General features: G+C 51.6%; 2 protein-coding genes across 5 annotated transcripts in view; one reads left to right on the top strand and one right to left on the bottom strand.

Moving 5' to 3' along the window:
• The window catches only part of ST3GAL1 (ST3 beta-galactoside alpha-2,3-sialyltransferase 1), a 94,497-nt gene extending 81,106 nt beyond the window's left edge, over positions 1–13,391 (bottom strand). For 3 of the 4 annotated variants that reach the window (XM_057497725.1, XM_036890520.2, XM_057497726.1), the window contains exon 1: positions 10,924–11,063. The gene's annotated coding sequence lies outside the window, so the exon portion shown is untranslated. Of the gene's footprint in view, positions 1–10,923; positions 11,064–13,163 lie in introns of those variants that run through there. The other variant, XM_036890521.2, reaches the window with a different exon arrangement.
• On the top strand, positions 10,546–12,535 carry LOC118915110 (collagen alpha-1(I) chain-like). Its single transcript, XM_036890549.2, has 3 exons — positions 10,546–10,640; positions 10,700–11,701; positions 12,162–12,535. The coding sequence occupies exons 1-3, from the start codon at positions 10,546–10,548 to the stop codon at positions 12,334–12,336; spliced, it is 1,272 nt and encodes a 423-aa protein (XP_036746444.2). The 3' UTR covers positions 12,337–12,535.
• Positions 13,392–19,683: the final 6,292 nt, after the last annotated feature.

Raw genomic sequence — 19,683 nt, 5'->3', positions numbered from 1 at the left:
TTAAGGAATCACAGAGGTCAGGCCTCTGAGCTGTCTACTTAACTGCGAAATACAGGGCAGGGGATCTCTAAAATGTCATATCTGCAGTCTGAGGTGCACCTCACCTGCTTCTAGTGTCCAGTGGCCACAGCCCAGCTTTGTAAACCCAGACAGCTTTCCCAGGCTTAAATTCAGACAGTTCTAGAAAGTCCCACCCTACCACCTCCTCCAGGAAGCCCTCCAAGGTTGGAAGCTCTGTGTGAGAGAGAAGTGTCCAGAGGCCAAAGGGCTCTGTGTGGGGCACAGATCTCACAATCACTGGCACTGTTCGAGCAGATGGAGGATAACCACATGGTGAAGTCACAGTGAGGAAACAATCACAGGAGGCTGAGCAAGGGGTTTCTAAACTTGAAGGATGATGATCACAGCACGTACTTAGCAAGCACGTACTGAGAATGGGCGCTCTACGGCGCACTGTTCTGAACACCAGTATTGACTCACTTAGTGCTCATGTAGTACTGGGAGGCAGATACTATTATCCACATTTTGTAGATGAGGACATGGAAGCACAGAGATTAAGCAGTTTGCTCAAGGTCACACAGCTAGCAAGTGGCACAGCCAGTACTATGATTGAGTGAATCAGTGAATGAGTCGGTAGATGAATAACTGAAGTCGTGGAGTGGTGGAAGGCAGAAGAAGGGCACTGCCAAGCCTCTTTGCAGGCGCTAGGATTTTACAATTCTTTCTTGTTTCATGCACATTTCTCTCTGTAGTTTGTTATCACTCAGTCAACTCACACACACCTCCCTCCTAACGGTCACAGCTTATGACACCACAGCTCATGTTCAGAGAAAAAGAGAAATCTCCTTTGCCCCATGCCAGGGGCAGCCTCCTAACAATGCACAAGTATTCTGAAATTCAAAATTGTCTCCAGGGACCGTAAATTGTTTTGCAATTGTATAGACATCAGTTTAATTTGTATAGTCCGATAGGTCATGGATCATTAGTGTTTAGTTTAGTTTGTTCCATGTTATAGGTAGAGACAGAAAAATAGCAGCAGGTCTTATGATGGAACCAATTCCTCAAACCATTATGAAAGGCATGTTCTTCATTTGAAATTCTATTAGGTGGTAGTGCACAGCTCGCACAGTCTTCTCATTTCCCCTTCTCGTTTTAATTTCCTTTTATGCCAAGAGACTGAAGTTTAAAATTTAGGATTATGCTTCAGAAAACAACCAGGAATACCCCCCACAAAGATATTCTTGGTGGTGGCAGCCAATCCGTTTCCCGAACAATGGTCTTTATTCATCAAACTCTCCACCAGGTGGTAGGATTAACAGCGTTTGCAAGTAACAAGAACAGCAAACCTTTCCCTCCGTTGTGAAGATGTTATTAAAAGGGAATTTTCCAATGTTGCAACAACGACTTTTATTATTCATTTTACTTGAAGCAGGTTGTCCAAGAAGTACCTGTCCAGGGAGCTGCATAAGTTTACATGCCTGGTGACAAGCTCTATACTAAGCCTTCTTGTTCACGGTCCCGTCTCCAACCCCATGGCGGGCTCACCGTCCTTCGGTCTATCCCAGGCCCAATCCCCAGGCACCACGGGGCTCTCTGAATTCAATTGCTGCTGACACACTAAAGGGTGTGTGCTTGCAGTCTGCATGAAGAGATCCAAATGGAGAGCAAAGCAAAGATTCCAGCCAGATCCAGCCAGACCATCACCGACTAAATAAACCCATCCATCTAGTCCCGAACAGTGAATCAGAAAAAAAAAAAAAAGGCTCAGAGCCCCAGCTTTTGTAGGGATCAGGCTGCTGGACAAAGACTTGGGAAACAGTATGTGGTGAAAGTCAGGACCTCCTTCCAAAAAGGATGCTACGGAACTTGGGTTCCTTTGCCCCTTGGGTGGGATGGCACATCATGGGCTGGGGCTGGGTGCAGATAACCCAGGGTAATTTGTTTCATATTTGCACCTCTTAGGGAAGCTGTCCCACCCTTTGTGTGCTCCTAATGTTCAGATGCAGGATGACCTGAGAATTACACCATATGGTGCCTGAGATCTTGGGCTTTGGGCAGAAATGAAGTAGTCAATGAATTCTGGCTCTGCCGCTCTCTGGCTATGTGACCTTGGGCAAGTGGCTTAACTTCTCTGAGCTTCAGTTTCCACACCGATTAAATGGGATTAGGAAAAAGTACACAGTGACTCTGCAGAGCTGTTGTAGAGATTAGGGAATTAATATTAATGGATGACCAACTCTAGTGAGAGAAAGCATGCGTTCTGGCCCAGCCCAGATGGAGACGCTAATTCACCAGCCCAAGATAACCTATCATGTGGGCTCCACATTTCAACTCTCAGGATTTCCTAGGAAATTCATCAATGGAAATTCTATTCTTTGAATTCCTCCTCAAGGGCAGAATGCACACAGCGACCTCACTGCTCACTGACAGTCATCAGTGAGCCCGCCAAAAGATGGATCAGCAAGATTCCCTGTTGTGAGAAAAATCATATACATGCAGAATAACAAAATAGAGGGGAAATTACCTAACTAATGACCTGAGTTATTTGTTGACGGGTCTGTTCTGGAGGTTCCAATAAGATCTGCCTGCCTGGGTCTCCCCAGCAGAACCATACCCTGGCCCCTCTCCCAAAGTCTCCCCTGGCATGGCACTCTCTGGCTTCCTAATGCTAAAGCTCGTCCTTGGTGCAGTGTGGTTGTGGCTCTGGTTCTGGTTCATTGTACGTATTTTACATCCGCTGTCAGTGGTGGCTCTCTTGGGCCATGCTGTGCTGTTATGTGGTTATGATGATCAAGTGTCGGCTCCACAGGTTGACCCTAGATGGAGGATGCTGAGCCTAGACTGACGCTCCATCGCCACTGTTCTCATACTCAGCCCAGCGGATGGAGGGAGCTCGGGCTGAAGTGCAGTTGGTAAGTCCCGGGGGGCCAGCACAGAGGGAGGTGACTCCTGCAGGGTCAGAGGCCTGGATCTGCTGTCTCCCAAGCACAAGGCCCCATGTCAGCCAGGTCAGCTGAGCTTCAGCCTCCTCATTAGTACGGTTTCTGGTGGGAAGGGTGGGTGGTGGGGTCTCTGGAGCACGGGAGGAAGAAGATACATGCTGTGGCTGCTGGGCCATTGGAAGTGGGGGCCTCCTTCCCCAGGTGTGCCCACTCCCCCGATGGTAATTTCAGACACTCGGCAGATCTGTGTGCGAGACAACATGACCTAAGTCACCTTACCTGCCCCATGGGGAGGACCCAACCCCAGCACAGCACACAGGGGAGCTGACCTGAGGTCCAAATAGGGTCGGGGCTGCAGATGCCAATGGCTGTAGGCAGAGATCGGGGCTTGAGGTGATTTTGCTCTCCCACCACGGAGAGCTCTCAGAGGAGATCACAGCAACAGTACTTGTCAGGGAGAGAGAGTGTAGTCCCTCGGTACTTGGCCCAGCAAATTCAGGGGCCTATTTTAGGCTCCAGTGTAGTCTTCCAAGGAGAGAGGTTTGTGGGCTTTTTTTTTTTTTCTCTTTTCTTTTCTTTCCACTGAGCCTTGTATTTCTGAAAAGGTAAATGCCCAATTAGATGGATTTTTGTCTTTCATGGAGAGTTGTTTTTAGACTTTTTGAGCATGAAACAGTATTTTGGAGTCATTCCACCCTTTCAGTTGGGGTACTAGCTAGGTTTGCTTTGGTTGTTTTTTTTGGGGGGGGTTTGGGTTTTTCTTAAGAACCCTCTGCTAAGTAAATATTCATGAAGGGAATTTTTAGCCACTCCAGTCTGTTAGTCAATGTAGATTCAAACAGATATTTTTTTAATGTGGCAAAATCTATTACAATGATATCTATTGGGATTTGACTTTTTTTTTTTAAAGGTTTCTGGTGAATTCAGAGATTATTTTCTTTGTAGACCCAAACGTGGACCTTCTAAAAGTCATTTGCAATCCCTTTTTTAGTTGTGCCAAGTAATTTGGAACTCATGTTCTTTTCTTCTCAAGTTTTCTGAATTACTGTAATTTTTAACTTGCATTTTATATTCTCTTAAAGGCTCAGAATCAATCAGACCTGGTTAGATAGCTTTTATGTATCTTAGAGAAAACACACACACACACACACACACATTCCAAAGAAATGATTCAAACATCCCCACGTGATTTTGGGGAAAAAAAATATTTTAACGTAAGAATATTCAAATAGTATTATTTGAATTATCTGAATACTGAACAGGCCTAAAGAACATGATAGATAGAGTACAAGCACCTTCAGCTAACATGCCTGAAACTCGACCCTCTCAGGAAGAAAAGCTAACATTTGCCGAGGGACGCTCATTCATTTTTCACATCAACTCTACGAAGTATCATCCCCACAACAAATGAGTAAACTGAGACATGGAAAAGTCAAATAACACTGATAATAAGTGATAATGTTGGACTGAATCCTTAATCCTTAGGCTATTCTGCTTCTCAGGAAGATCGTACTGAAAAACTTAGACGAGTCTTAATAAAAATAACATTACATTTGATGCTTTTATTTTGCTAGTGGGGACAGAGCCCAGGGGGTTAAAATGTGCCTCCACCTTCTCCTCTGTCCTTTGGGAATCCTGTGGCCACCTACCCCTCTGGCTCCTGCAGAAAACCAAGTGAGATGAGATGACGCATGTGTGCAAGATCACCCCCTAGGCCTGCTCTTCACTGGCTCACCCCTTCCTGTCCCTGAGAGACTGCCACAAGGACCTCCTTGGCCTCTGACTGCTAGATTGGGCTCAGCTCTTGATGGCACAGGGTTTGTGGAGAGCAGGCAGGGCACAGTAAGGTGGCAGAGTTTATCCTGCTAGCTCCTCCCTGCCAGGTTATGGAGGGAGGCTATTCTAGAGGCTTCTATGAGCTCCTACTGCCACACTCTAATGATTCCCCTAGCCCATCCCTCCCTTTTCCTCTTCTTCGGGGGGGGAGTATGGTAACTGGATCCAGATAGTGCTACATCCCTGGGTGAATTCCCTAAATGCTGCTCCCAGCTCAGTAAGCACTCCTTTTATTAAACTCTCCACTCAATTTGAGAGTGCCTGTTCCCTACTGGAACCCAGAATGACTCAATTTTAAAATACCTGCCACTGTACTGAGCATATACAAAACACTTAATAAAAAGTAGATGCTACTCAGATTATTATCAACAAGGCATTATCCACATGCCTCATCCCGTGGGAGCCTCTCAACCCACCCTTGGCAAAGTGGGAAATCTGTATTGCCATCTATTAGTTGAGGAAACGGAGACTCAAAGAGGTGAAGTGACACACCCAAGGTCCCTGGCCAGGAGCAGGTGAAATGGGATCAGGACCAGGACCTAGGAGTTCTTGAGTCCTAGGCCAGTGGTCCCCCTGAGCCTGTAGGAAATACCCTGACACCAGATCCCCTTCTCTATCACTTCTCCCAGGGTTAAACACACTAGACTGAGCGCACCCAGGTGTCTTCAACTTTGACACCTGTTGCAACCATTGCCGAAACAGCCAGGCTACCCAAGACAGGCTCAGGGTGTTGACCACCTGGACAGTTCACCTTCCCCACCCCAGGTGTCCCTGCTCCTGGTAATCCTCTGGGTCATGCCCTAGGGAAAAAGGGGCTTCTACTGTAACCAACCAGAGGGGATAAGAAAAGCCCGCTTTTACTTCAACCCAGCCATGCAGGCTTGCTCTTTATATTTCAAGTGTTTTCCCAGGAGCTTTCCAGAACTCTCCCGCTTCAGCCAAGTCTTCTATTGCCCACCTGCTCTGTTCCAGTGCCGTGCCTTAGCAATACTTCTTCTTGTAACCCTCTTGCACACAGTCTCTTACCTAGGATATAGGGAGCCCAACCCCACATGGGGTACTCTCCCATGCAGGACCTCATTCAATCCTGGGGGTCACCCACCTGTATCTCCACTCTGGCCTTCAGGGTGCAGGGCCTGCCTGAGCTCCCACAGCTAGACCCTGGCAGCCTGCTCTTGACAGCTGGCACACTTTCCCCACACTCAAGCTTGCCATGCCTTTTACCCCTACTCTCAAAAATCAGCTATTTAAATCTGAGACAAGATGTAAGGAAAAGGATTAAAGATAAAGCATTGGATTTTATTTTCTTAAAGCAAAAGCAAAGCGGCCGCTCTCTATCTTACAAGCCACCAACCTTGGAAGGTCACAGTTCAGGGACTAGCACTCTGGCTGAGTGGCAGTGATGAATCACACAGACGCGAAGCAGAGATCAGTACTTACTACCGGATATGGAGGCTGGGCTCAATAACTGAGCACAATGATTGTGAAGAACACTTCCAGCTCTTAAAGTGGGAACCAAGTTGGTCCTGATGAGGTTACTGTGGTTCATACTGGCAATGTGCATCATCCGGGATTCTGCACAGATGTCCCCTCAGCCCTGCCTGGCTGCAGACCTCAGCCTCTCAAATGCCCAGTTCCCTCACCCCTGCAGAACCATGCAGAACAGAACTATGGCCAATCTGTTATGTTATTTTACTTTGCTTTATCTTTCTCGTGCACACAGGGCATGCACCATGTTAACTACATCTCAGTTCTACACATTCAAGTCAATACATTTGCTCTCCTGCAGTCTGACTCACATCTAGGACTTCCCCAACGTATTCAGGCTCTGTCCCCCCCAGTGAATCGATCTACGGGTCCCACAAAGCAGAGGAAACCGTTTCCTTCTCTGCTCCAGCCCTCCCCCGCAGCTCATGCATATATCCGCTCAAGCATAAACCACACTGCAGCTTACGTCTCTGTGTCCCCACCAACCTCCCTGCCACATTGTGATCTCTGGGGGGCAAGGGGCAAGGACTGACCACATGCTCTTCACTCCCTGTATTTTCAGCACCTTGCCTGGTGCCTGGAACATAACAAGTTCCTAATAAATATTGGTTCAACTGAAAAACAGTCCAGCCAACAACAAAACCCAAAGAAATGTAAACCCTAGGCTTTCCAAGGGTGTGCTGGTTTCCAATAAAGAAAGAAAGACTTGGAAAAGAGTGTGGCTTTGGGGAAGGGAGAGCACCGAGGGCTAACCTGTTTGGAGTCTGAGGCCAGCCAGCCTCTAGATGAGCTCTGTCACCCCATGGTCCCTGTGACTTCCCCTCTGGGCTTCCTTATTTTCCCATTAAAATGAAATAACTGAGCACAATGATTGTGAAGAATACTTTCAGCTCTTGAAGTGGGAACCGAGTTGGTCCTGGTGAGGTTACTGTGGTTCATACTGGCAATGTGCATCATCTGGGATTCTGCACAGATGTCCCCTCAGTCCTGCCTGGCTGCAGACCTCAGGCTCTCTCTCAATGTCCAGTGCTGAGCCGTGCTACAGAATGACAGCCAGGTGAGGGCGGGCTCCGGAGGCCTGCCATGCCCGGTGAGGGAGAGGGGCGGGGTGCCATTGGGACAGGGTGGCCAGGGCTGTCTGATGCCAGGGATGCCCAGAGACTTCTGAGAATGAATGAGGTGTGGGCCGTCTTCATAAAAAAGGGCTTTAGAGGCCCCCAGACAAGGTCAGCAGAACTCAAAGCCTCTCATTTTACAAAGAGTGAAACTGAGACCCAGAACCTGAAACAGCTTGGGTGCCAAACTGCAAAGCAATTGAGCACTGGCCCTGGGACCAGATCTGAGGTTCTCAGTAGGGCCCACGGTTGGACTCCTCTGTCCAAATGAGAGCGTAAGAGAGCTCTCAGATCCTCGGGTGTGTGAGGTGGTGCTGAAGGCTCCCCACAAGCTCCATACCGAGCAGAACCTACGGAAGCCTTACTCAAAATTTTTTGTGATTAGGTGAGCTCCTCCATCCGCCTATGGCGTGCGTCCATGTGCGTGCACGTGTGCTTAGAGGTTTCACTGGGAAGCAGGATAAAAAGGTGACTGGTGGATTTTATTTTTCACTTTCTTGGTTGTTTTTTGCGCTGTGGGAGGGGGCCTAGGAAGAGGGTTATGGTTTAGATCTCATAAAGCTCTGTCCAAACATAACGAGTCAGCAGCCTGACTCAACAGACTCAAGCAAGGTTAACTGACCAGGAGATTCAAAGAGGCCCCTGTCTGAGGGACTGCCCACTGCTTGCCTCCAAGTGATGTCCTGGCCTGGGGGTGGGGGGCTGCTTGGTAGAGAGAGGAGGCAGAGGCCCACCTGACCCAAAGCCCCACGCATCCCTGAGGCCCCAGAACCTCCAAGGACCCCCTCACTGCCAGACCCAACCCTAAGTGAGGGACCTCCCAACTGCCAATTCTGTGCCTGTCCCTGACTTCAAGAGGGATGCTGGGGAACCCACAACCCTAAGAGGTCAGCAAGAACGCCACTCAGAAGTTAGGTTTGGCCTGCTAGCTGTGGCCGCAGGAGCTGAATAACACCCCTAACATCCCTCTGCCTCATTTCTGGCAACATTTCCTGTTTTTCTCTCTGAGCCGGGTGCTCCAGGCGGGTGCTGGGGCCTGCCAGCAGGGGAGGACAGGGGGAGGACCCTGTGCCGCCAGGCCCAGGCCCTGGCCCCTGCCCCGGTGGTAAAACCTAGACAGCACACGCAGGCCTAGCAAATCGCAGGGGCAGCACCTTTCCAGGCTCGGGCGGGATTGCTCAAAGGTGGGGAAGGGGCCCCCTACTTGCTCATTTATTAATTTAGCAAAAATAAGTTTTTTGAAATGATGACATTCCTCCCCACCAACTTAAAGTCAAGGCAGATACACATTCATATATGCATATACATGTGTACCTACATATATAGTGTGTGAAGGTATGTATGTACACATTCACACGTATACATTCACACAATGACGTCATATTTATTCCGTGCAACACGTTTGAAGGTAGTAGTAATGATGCCATTTTACAGATAACGGAAACCAAGACTTCAAAAAGTCTCATGGCCAGTCCGGGACAGGACGACGGGTGACTAGAATCACCCCCAATTCCGAACCCGGATATGGGCAGAGGCAGGGGTTATGGAGTGGTGAACTCGGGTCTGCCCGTTCAGCCAACCACGAGATTTCAGGAAATGGCCAGGCCCTGCTGATTGGGGGCAGGAAGGGGAGGTGCGGAAAGGCTGGGTGAGGAGTGCGCGGGCGCCCCTACCCAACCTTGGAGCCAGCGGCAGTTTCCCGAGCGACCGGCAGGGGGCAGTGTTCTTTGCCTTTTCCGAACCTCCGGGGCGCTCTCCCGCCGCCCGTGGGGAGGAAAACTAGGCGGCGCCACCCGCAGCCTCTGAGAGCAACAGCCCGGTTTCAGCCCCGCACGTAGTGGGAGCTCAAGGTGCGTCTGGAAGCCGAAAAGGCTTGGCTAGGTGGATGAATGTGAACTCAACACTGGAAATGGGGAGGAGAGAAGGGGACGTCCCGGCCCCCGCCTTCCATAGCGGAGGCCTTTTCCAGCAGCGCTAGTGCCTCCTGTGTGCCAGGCGCGGGGGCGACGGCTGAACAACCTCGTTCCATCCTTATCTCTTTCTCCCTGCACGCGCACACACTCACTCAGCCGCAGAGAGGGGTGCGCCCTCGCTGTCTCCCTGGGAAACTCCTGCAGCAAATCCGAGCGGCAGGAAGACCTGTACGGTGATGAGCTGGAGGCGGCGAGGGGACCCTGGAAGCGGATAAGTGAAAGCCAGGCACTTGCCTAATGGGGCCACGGGGTGAGGCCGCTGCCCTTGGGGTCAAGGCTGTCTGTCTCCCTCTGCGGGACACCCTGAGCCGCGAGACGCAGTGACTCGCCCTGCCCCCAGCCACTCGCGCACTTCTGGGCCCGCACGTGTCCGCCAGCCGAGCGCTCCACCAAGCCCGGCGCGTGGCGGGCGCTGGCTGGGATCCTCCGAGAGCAGGGAGGAGAGACCCAGGGCTCCGGCCGTCAACAGAGTCCAGACAATCCGCACACGCTTCCCCCGGCCCCGGCCGCGAGTTGAGGCGAAGGCGCGCTCGGGCGTTATATGTGCCCAGCCCCGACGCAACCTCAACCCCTTCTCAAGTTCAGCCGCGCTTCCTCCTGCAAGGTCACGCTCAAACACGCACGCTTAGTCGAAGCACCGGCCGAAAGTTGCGCCACCGTCCCAACTCCGAATCCAGCTCGCATTCAGGCGCTCCATCCGTGTCCTCTCTGCCCGCCTCTGCGCTCTCCCGGGGAGCAGCCCCTGCCCCGCGCAGATCACACACCAGAGAGAAGCACACAAGTTGCTAACTTTTTGTCAGATTATTTCTCGGCAGCTGCGGCGCCTAACGGGGTTGGGCGGACTTCGAGTTGCCACCAGCACCACCCCCGCCACGCACTCCTTCGCCCACCCCAGTGCCTCCCGCGCACCACGCTGCGTCCAGCTGCACGTCCCGGGCGCCAACTTCTCCAACGTCTCCGGAGCAACGTGGGCCGGCGGCGTCCCCGCGGGCGATGGCCGCTTCCCGGATCTGCGCCTGCTCGCAGCGGATTTGGAGGCTCCATCCGGATACCGTCCCACCGCCGCTTGACCGGTTTCCCCGCGGCCCCGACTTCGCTACCAAACGCCGGAGACCAGCAGTCCCGCGGGGATATCATCCCACCCGCGGCCCCGCTGGTCGCTCCGCCCTCTGGCGGTCCCGGCCCCTGGAGATGCCAGCCTGGCGCTGGGTGCAGTGTCACTGGGGCCGTCCCGGGGACTGCTGCCCCGGCGTAGGCTGCCCGCTTGGCTCTCAGAAGCTCTCCCAGTACCGGCTGAAGATCCCCGAGCCCAAGCCTCCTCCTCGACCTCCTTCCTCTCCCAAAGACCCCAGGGACGCCGCGTCGAGGGCAGGGTAGCCCTGCATGTGTCTTCCCCCAGCGCCCAGGCTCATCGGTCCCGCCGCCACTGTCACACCTTGCTCGAGCCCTCGCCGCCACTTCTCCCGGGCACGGGCAATCACCCCTCCACTAGGAACTGCCCGAGCCCCAACTCCGGCGGACGCAGCCCCCGCGCCCCCGGGCAGCGCTCGGCGCGGCGCGCTCACTCACCGCGGCTGGAGACACGGGGGAGTTCCCGGCTCTGCGGGGAGAGGGGTCGGGGGGTCAAAGGCGGGCCGCTGTTCCGAGCGCTGCCCGCTGCGAAGCTCGCATCGCCCCCTCCTCCTCCCTCTTTCTCGCCTTGCGCTCCGTCCTCCCCTTCCTCCTCGTTCTGCTCTTTGTCTTTGCAAAGTGTCGAAACTGTCTGGCATAGTGGAGCTCCGCCGGCGGGGGCTGGAGCGGGGAGCGCGGGAGGCGGGCTGAGGGTGGGAGCGGCCTCGGGAACACCTTCCCCCGGGCGCAGCGTGAGGCGGGGCGGGCGGCCCAGCCGGGAGCGGGGCCCGCCGGGGCGGGGCGGGCGCCGGGGCGGCCGCGGCCCGCCCCTTCCTCCGCCCAGCGCCCGCCCCCCGGGCCCCGCGTTCCCCCCCCGCCGCGCCCCCACCCGCGCCCGGCGCCTGCGGGCGGAATTCGGAGCCCCGGGGTCACGTGGGCCGCCGCGGGCTCGGCGGAGGCTGCGCGGGGACCGGATGGCCGCCCCAGAGGGGCTCTGCGGGCACAGCCCGGCGGTATTCGCGCCAACGTCGCCGCTGCCCACCAGCCGGCCAGGCCAGGGGACAGCGGCCCGGGTCCGGTGGGACCAGCCTCAGGGGGGAGGCGGCGGGCGCGCACCGAGAGGACGTGTCGGGCCCCTGAAGAGCCTGGGCCCGGAATACCGTAGCGGGAAGGGGCCGGCCCCCCTACTGGCGACTGGGCACAGCCACCGGCGTCCTCTCAGGGCGCGGGACTCGAGGTGGGACAGGGAGGGGGAGGGGAGGGGCGGGGCCGGGGCGCCGGAGAGGCCCGAGCCCGGGCCCGGTGTGGAGCCGCCGAGCGGCCCCCGCGGCCCGGCCCCAGCCCCGGCTCGCCTGCCCGCCTCCGTTTCTCCCTTACACACGCAGAGGCTGCAACGCGGGCCGGAGCAGGGGGAGCGCCCGGCAGCGGCACCTCAGGCCGGGGCCGACCCCAAGGCGGCCTGGGGCTGGGGCTTCCGAAGCGGAATCCCCTTTGGGGTTAGGTTTGCAGGGGTGTTTGCCCAGTCTCCTTGGAGGGAAGTGGGGGGCAGTGGAGACGTCTTGCTCCGTGGCAGACTGCCGATTGTAGAAGCTAAATGCTGCATAGGATTTTAGAGGCATAAAAAAAATTCTGGTTATACAGTTTTTATCCCCTTACTGGGGCTTTAACTCTTTTGCAACCTTTTTTTGGAATGCTAGGAGGAAAGAGGCACAGCTTGGCCTAGGGGTCAGTTATTCCAGCTGCCATCGCGCCAGTCATTCCTGTCGCAGTGGGACGGGAGAGCTCTGGAGACCATCCTTTCTCAGGGATGCTTCAGATGCAGGTCAGCCGCATCAGACTTCTTGGTTCAAATCCTGCACTGCCACTCACTGAATGTACGATCCTGGGCTACGTACAGAATTCCTAAGCTGATTTAGCCCTGTGCCTCAGATTCCTCATCTGTGAAAACCAGCCTAATCGCTGTGCATCCCATGAGGTTGTAGTGAGGATCAAGTGAACGCATACATGGGGAGCCCTTGAAACTGCACTTAGCGCATAGTAAATGCTCAATAAAAGTTGTGTGGATGGTGTTCTCCAGTGTCAAATCCTGCCCACTTCATGGAGGTGGCCTGCCCCAGGGAATGGGGAGACAGTGTTGGGGAAGACTTCTGGGGTCTGGGGAGAAAAGGAGAGCTATTCAGAGAAGAAAGTAATAGAACAGAAGTGGATTTAGAAGGAGAGGGAGGGGAGAGAAGGAGGAAATTCACCACTAGAAGGGGAAGGCTGAGAGAAATAGAGACATAGTGCGAAGAGCAAGAGTAAGGTGGGGAGAAAGCTAAAACAAAGAAGGTGGGTCTGCAAGAATCCCCCAAGGAGTCCTGCCGAGCTGCATGTGAAGCCTGCCACCTGGCTGAGTTTCCTGCCCTCCATGAGTTGAGAGAAAAGCTTTGGGTGTTTCATGATCTGCTCTTGCCCCCCAAGCCCCGCTGAATTTTGCTTCAATTCTAGTGGGGTGGGGTGAGCCGTTTGGCCTACCTGGAAGCACGCTGTGGGCTTTGCTTTTTCTAAGAAATGAGTCATCTCATTCACTGCGCTTAGCATTCCCCAGGGCATTACCCAAAATGCTTTAGGGGAGCAGAGATGTTTCCTAGGAGCATCGACCAAGGTTCCGTCCAGCGACAGCATCTTCCAGCTAGGGGAACCTTCTAACAAGTACTCACATTCAACACCTGGAGGTGTGGCTTGCCTCCTCATCCCGGTCCAAGTCTTTGTCCACAATACGTGAGTGGTCCTCCTACTGGCCTCACAGGGACAAGTGCTTGCAGTGCCGTGTCGCTCTGTGTGATTATATAGTTGGTGGCTTTTGCCTTCTAGTTTGACTCAGCTTTCTGTGGACAGAGAAATGCATCGTGTTTTGCTCCCTGATGACTGCAGTGCCCATCTCACACCAGTAACATGGTAGATGCTCAGTAAACAGTTCCCGAATGAATTAATAAGTGTTTACTGCACAGATCAAATAAATAATATACAGGAAAGCACTTTGTGAAATAGAAAATGCTGTAATAGTTCAAAGTATACTATTACAACCTAGTAGGGTTAGAGAGGATCAGATTGGGCAAGTAAGTGGCCCTAGATCATCCAGGTGCTCTGCTTTGAAGCCAAGAACCAACGTTCTCTCAGGAACTGTTTATTGACATTGATTTAGTTCTCCTTCTCACCCCCTCCTGATTTCAGAGCAGCAGCAAAGCTCTCAGTAATAATGGTGAAGGAAATTGATTTCATCCTTCCCCTCCCCCTTTTTGGGCACATCCAACTATGTATCCGAATGGAAAGATCCTAATGGATTCTGATGCCATGTGGGTGACTGGGCAGAAAAAGAAAGGGCTGCCTTGCTTGTCAGAGCTGCCGGCACGTGGCAGTCTGTGTTTTAAGCAGTGTTTTACCTAAGAGTCTTGGGACCCAACTTAGATAAAAAGAGGTAATGTAGGTATGTATAGACTGAAGCTGGGGGTGCGCAGCTGGAAGGAAGACAGCCCTTCCCTAGGGCTCTGGCTCTGGGCCTCTCCTCTCCTCCTCTCTGCCCCTTTCTCTCCCAGCCCGTTGGCTTTCCCTGGTAAATCCTGGGGGCGGCCCTAACAGTTTTCTGTGTGTTTGTGGCCCCAGCCCCTCTACATCATGGCGACTGTGGAAACGGCCCTTGCAGCTGCACTCCCACTGTTCATCCATTCCAGATTTTAGTTTTCCGAGGGTGGGAATCTGACTGGCAGACCTCATGGGTCATGGGCCACCAGCCGACTATGTGTAGGCTGCCCAGGCAGCAAGTGCCCACCTCAGGAGTAAACATGTCAAAGGAGAGCCGTACAGATTTCACACTACAGGGAATGTAAGACACATGGCTCTTCAGCCTCCTGCCAGCCCTGAGAGTCTTGAGGGCAATTGAGTCAGTAGAACTACCAAGCAGGACCATATACTATACACTGCTCACAGATATTAGACCCAACATCCGTGCTAAGGCAGCTGATCAAGGTTGGCTGATCATGACCATCCTGATCTCTTTGCCATAATTAGGCTCAGGAATAAGTACATTTAATCCTTATGTAGGTCAGTAAGCTAAAGAGAAATATGCTTGGGTTCTCTAGGAAAGAAGTTCTCAAGAGTAAGCCTTGGGAAGCATCTCTTTATTTCCAACTGGATATGAAACACCTTGTGCTCCTAAGGGAAGCCAAACAGAAGCAAAGTAGCTCCAGTGCCCTGATCACACTGTACCTGATGCCTATGGACTTTCTATTGTAAAAGTCAATACAATTCTCTTGTTTAAGCCACTTAACATCATGGTTCTGTTACTTACAGAGAGACACCTGATACATGATAACAACTATCATCAAATTCTTTTTCCTGAAGCCCCTCCTCCCTTCCCCCAAGACACTCCCAAGCTTAAAACCCTTAAAACTTCAATGGCTCCCATTGTCTAAGGAAGTAAATCCAAACCGAGCAATTTAGATCCCCCTTGGTATAGTCCCAATGTATGTTTTTTCACTTGTTTTCTTACAGTATTCTTCTTTACAAACTATATATAACAAATATGAGTCAGCCCGGAAACTCTGGTTAAATTACATGTTATATCCTTGAAATCAACAGATCTCCATCTTGCCAGGATGATGAAAATTCACTAACAGCCATTACGGGGGCTCCTCAAACCCTGAGGTTGTGCAAAGATCCAGAGGTCTAATGTGGGGCCCATTATGAGGGAACTTTGCTTCTCAGTGATCCTCACAGTAACAGCAGAGCCTTCACTGTTGTAGGCTGCAGGACCCATAAAGGACCGTGGCTTCTTTATATCCTTGTCCTGGGGTTCAGCCTTCCTTGATGTGTTAGCTTCCTAAAGCTGCTGTAACAAATTACTGCAAACAAGGTGGCCAAAAACAAATGTATTTTGTCAGGGTTCAAGAGGCCAGAAGTCTAAAATCAGGGTTTTCAGCAGGATTGGATCCTTTTGGAAGCTCAGAGAGAATCTGTTCCATGCTTCTCCCAGCTTCTGGTATCCTGGCAATCCTTGGCCTGCCTTGGCTTCTGGAGGTATCACTTTGATCCCTGCCTCCATCTTCACATGGCTCTGTGTGTCTGTGAGTCTTTGTCTTCTCTTATCAGGATACCAGTCATGGAGTTAGGGCCCACCCTAAACCAGTATGACCTTATGTTAATTTGTTGAACTATTACATGTGCAAAACCCTGTTTCCAAATAAGATCACTTTCTGAGGATCCTGGGGATTGTGAATTTTGGAGGACACTAATTCAACTCCCTACATGAAGGACACTCAACCTCCTTGCTCTCCCTTCTTCCGGTTGACACCCTCGACTGGTAGCTCCCTTGCTAGGCAGCTCCAGCTGACCTCTGACCTCAGAAATCCTTTTGGTCAGTTTCTGCCCTGGTGTTCTCAAAAGTAGACTCCTCTCTCCTTTTCCTATGTAGTTGGATTTAAACTGGATTTCAAAGGAGCCCAACTTCAAATTTTCCCTTAGGTAAAAGTTCTTGAGGCAAAGAAATATCTAGGGCCAGACTTCAGGCTTGAAATGGGGAAAATGGGAACATGTAGGGAACAAAAGCATTAAATTATTTTAATAGAGTGTCTGCTATGCCTGTCCTACCTGTGTGCTGCACACATTGCTGGTTTTTCTAGAAAACACACCACAAGGCTCTGAATATAGACGTCAGTGCCCTGCCCAGCGCTGTCATGTGTGCACTTTCTTAGAGCAGAAAAGCTGCCTCACGTAAATGCACCCTTACCCCTGTGCAGCCTTAGGAAGTCCTACTGAGTCTTTCTTAGAATCTTACTCCTTTGTACATTCGTAGCTTATTTGCATGTTATAGTATATTTCAACTAGATAGAAACCACCTAGCGAAAGTTGCAATTACTCATTCCTCAAAAATTATTGAGCACCTACTATGTGCCAGATACAGTGCTGAGTGCTGAGGGCATGGAGGTGGACGCAACACAGTTCCTGTCCTCCAGACCAATGGTTTTGCAGGGGCCTGAAAGTTGCTGGTCACTTCACATTTGGAGCAGTGCCATGATAGGCTGACAGGTGGGTCTAGTGAGGTCTCAGAGGCTGTGGGTTTGCAACCTCAAGAGTTTATTGGGTAAAATCCAAACTGGCCCCTGTACATAGAGAGCAAGTATGGGTAAAAACAGCTATTTCCAGAATCTCTCACCTGGCCTTAGTGCATCTCCATATCAATAGGTGTTTCCAAGGTGTGGAGAGAAGTAGGCCATATCAATAGGTGAGTACAAGGGTTGGGGGAGTGAGGGTATATCTGGACCGGGAGATGTTTGGTGGGGTCCCTTATTTTGCAGCCAGGTCCTGAGAGACACGGGCAAGCAGAAGTCGGTGACTGCTTGTAAGCAATGAACAGGTTTCTCCCACTTTATCTCTCCCTTTGACTGATTTCAGCTTCAAATGTAATTTGCCCTGGGCTGGGAACATATTTTTCCCCTGGAGTTACACAAAGGAAAGACCACAGAGAGACAGGCCACTTTAGATGGGTAGGTGGCAGGTATAATAAGCAAGGGAACTTATTAATGAGGCTTGTGTCTGGCTGCCACAAGATGAGATGGCCACATCTACCCGCCAGGATCCTAAGTTTAGAGAGGCCTTAACAGGGTCCAGACAGGCTCAGCACACATTATTCTCTCAAGGCCGTGTCCTTGAAATGGCTCCCCCTGTGGGAACGGGCCACAGTGCACTTGCCAGGGACAGGAGCTTTGAGGGGCGGGGTGGAGCTTCTGATTACGCTGACAGCTGTCAGGTCAACTAATGGTCATATGCTCTCCATGGCCCCCCTCTAGCATTTTATTTTTTGTGACTGTTTTTTTTCCGTTTAATATATTTCCCTTTTTTGTATTGTGCGCTGAGAGGAGATTAAGGGCTTTCACCCACATGGAGGTGGTTGGTTTGGAGGCTGTCTGGCCCTACTGGAGACAAATATTCTGACAGAGGTAGAAGTGCATGTAAGAGAAAACACAGATTAGGATCACAATTCTTAACATAAGTAACAGTTGGTTTTCTTGTTCTGTTTTGTATTAAGAACCCCATGACCTGAACCGATTGATTTTTTACCTTTTTTAGGCTGGAGGAGTCAGATCATTTAGGGTGTTCATTTACCTCCTGCAACAGAAAGTGGCTTTCGGGGTAAGGTCTCCAGGTGTTTCAAGGTGAGAGAGGTGAGCGATCATGGTGGTGCAGTGCGCAGGGTCCGGGAGCCTGTCCAGTCACGCAGAGCCCTCCCCATGAGCCAGGTGGGGCAGCCTGGGCTGTGCTCTGACGGTAGGGAGCTCCGGGAGATTTCACATGGTGGACGGTGTGGACATTTGCATGCTGGCCAGACCACTGGGGCAGCCTGCAGAGGCTGGGAGGCGGGTGTCCGGGCTGGAGAAATGAGACGGATCATTCCAGTAATGTGAGAAGTGTCAGGGGTTTGACCTGAGGGAGGAGCAGAAGCCTGGGCAGAGGCAGATGAGTTTCAGAGGAGGTAAAATAGGGCACATCGATGACTGGCCAGGGCAACGAAAAGAGGGGAAGGCTTATATTCCCGTTTTGACAGCCAATCAGGTAATGACACTGTTGGATACACCCTTTCCCAATATCCATCTTCTACTTTTTCTTACAACAGAATCACGTGTATAAAACCCACACACATGTAAATTCTGGAGAGGCAGCAGCTGTCTTTAATGGCAAGACCGACATGAGAACAGTCGGATGAAGTGGTAGAAAAATCTGATCCATGAAGGCATCGCTGAGTGGTGGCATCCTTGCAGGCAGCGTCTTACCCCCAATCTCTTGTTGTGTGAGAGAAAATATGTAACAATACTCAGCCCCAATCTTTAAGTTTCCATAGTGAGATTTTTGTTCTCTGCAACCCATGTGCAACCCTAATTGGCAGTGGCTGGATGGTGGCCATCTTCAAAATAGGAAGGAGAAAGAGATGAGTACCATTTACATATGTCACATTTGGGCTTTCTGTGGGATATTCAGTTGCAGTTTATTATGGTTAGAGGCAGAAAACAACAGCTTCTGCATTATGATCGTGGGTCAGGAATTGGGGTAGAACCCAGCAGGGAGGGCTTGTCTCTGCCTGGGTAAAAACAGCTCGGGGATGGGTTGACCAGAGACTGGATGCAGCAGGTTCTGTCCAACAGAACATATCTACCATGTGATTTGGGCTTCTTGAAACATGGAGAAAGATTCTGAGGGGGAGCATCCCAGGAGAACCACATGGGAGCTGCATGCCTTTTATGACCTGACCTCCAAAATAACAGCATTCTCTTGGACAGTGTTCGAGTGGTTACCAGCCTGTGCAGACGTTAGGGTGGGGATCTAGACCCCACCTCTTGAGGGAGGAGTGGCGAGAGTCTGAAGCCCTGTTTTAGAAAGCCACACAGCCAGAGGGCACTATATTTTCAGACCTGCCTGGGTTCACTAGCAAGATTCACAGGCAACAGGTGGTGGTAGAGACCAGGTGTGCATGAGGTCCCCTGGGGATGTTGTGGAAAATGAAAAGAAGCACAAGGACAGATTCCCAAGCACATGGTGATTGTCGGTAACTGATTAGGGAATGAAAAGTTCATTCAAGCAGATGACTCTCTATAGGTAACCCCCCAGGTCAGTGGTTCTTCAGTCTGGCCCCAGGCAGAATGATCACAGTTGTCTGAGTCTCCAGTTGCCTCCTAGAGCCAGACAAGGGACTCTTTAGAGTCTACTTTGCAAGCCTCAGTGTGCACAAGGCTGACTCCAGAATTATTGTGAGCAGAAACTCCTGGGTCCCACTCTCAGAGATTGGGAATTCAGTACACCTGTGGTGAGGTGCAGGAATCTGACTTTTTAAACAACTTTCTTCTGTAACACAAAGCAGGGCCTGGGTGGACAGTACAGCACTCAGCCGCTTAGCCATAAATCCCAGTGAGGCCCTGGACTGAGTGTTTTTGATAAGATGTCCTGGCTCCAAGTCGTGGCTCTGCCACTTTGTAGCCACCTGACTTCTGACAGTTTTCTTCTCACATCATTTTCTCTTGTCTGCACAATTAGAGCAATGTTTTCAAACTATGTTCTATGGGACCGGAGGTGGTTCCACATTGTGTAACCACTGCATTGATCCATTTAGCAAATATTCATGGAACAGCTGCTATATGCTGGGCCCTCAGCAGCACACTGGTGCTGTTTACAGAAGTGATGATTAATTATCAT

The sequence above is a fragment of the Manis pentadactyla genome, chromosome 3 (assembly GCF_030020395.1).
Source record: "Manis pentadactyla isolate mManPen7 chromosome 3, mManPen7.hap1, whole genome shotgun sequence".
Taxonomy (NCBI): domain Eukaryota; kingdom Metazoa; phylum Chordata; class Mammalia; order Pholidota; family Manidae; genus Manis; species Manis pentadactyla.
This window is presented reverse-complemented; position numbering and strand designations above follow the sequence as displayed.

Bases quoted from the DNA above. Each gene is read 5' to 3' on its own strand.
- LOC118915110 (XM_036890549.2), top strand. From the start codon at position 10,546: ATGCCAGCCTGGCGCTGGGTGCAGTGTCACTGGGGCCGTCCCGGGGAC. The intron at 10,641-10,699 runs GTACCGGCTGAA...CCTCTCCCAAAG, and splicing joins GGCTCTCAGAAGCTCTCCCA to ACCCCAGGGACGCCGCGTCG. The intron at 11,702-12,161 runs GTGGGACAGGGA...TTGGAATGCTAG, and splicing joins CTCAGGGCGCGGGACTCGAG to GAGGAAAGAGGCACAGCTTG.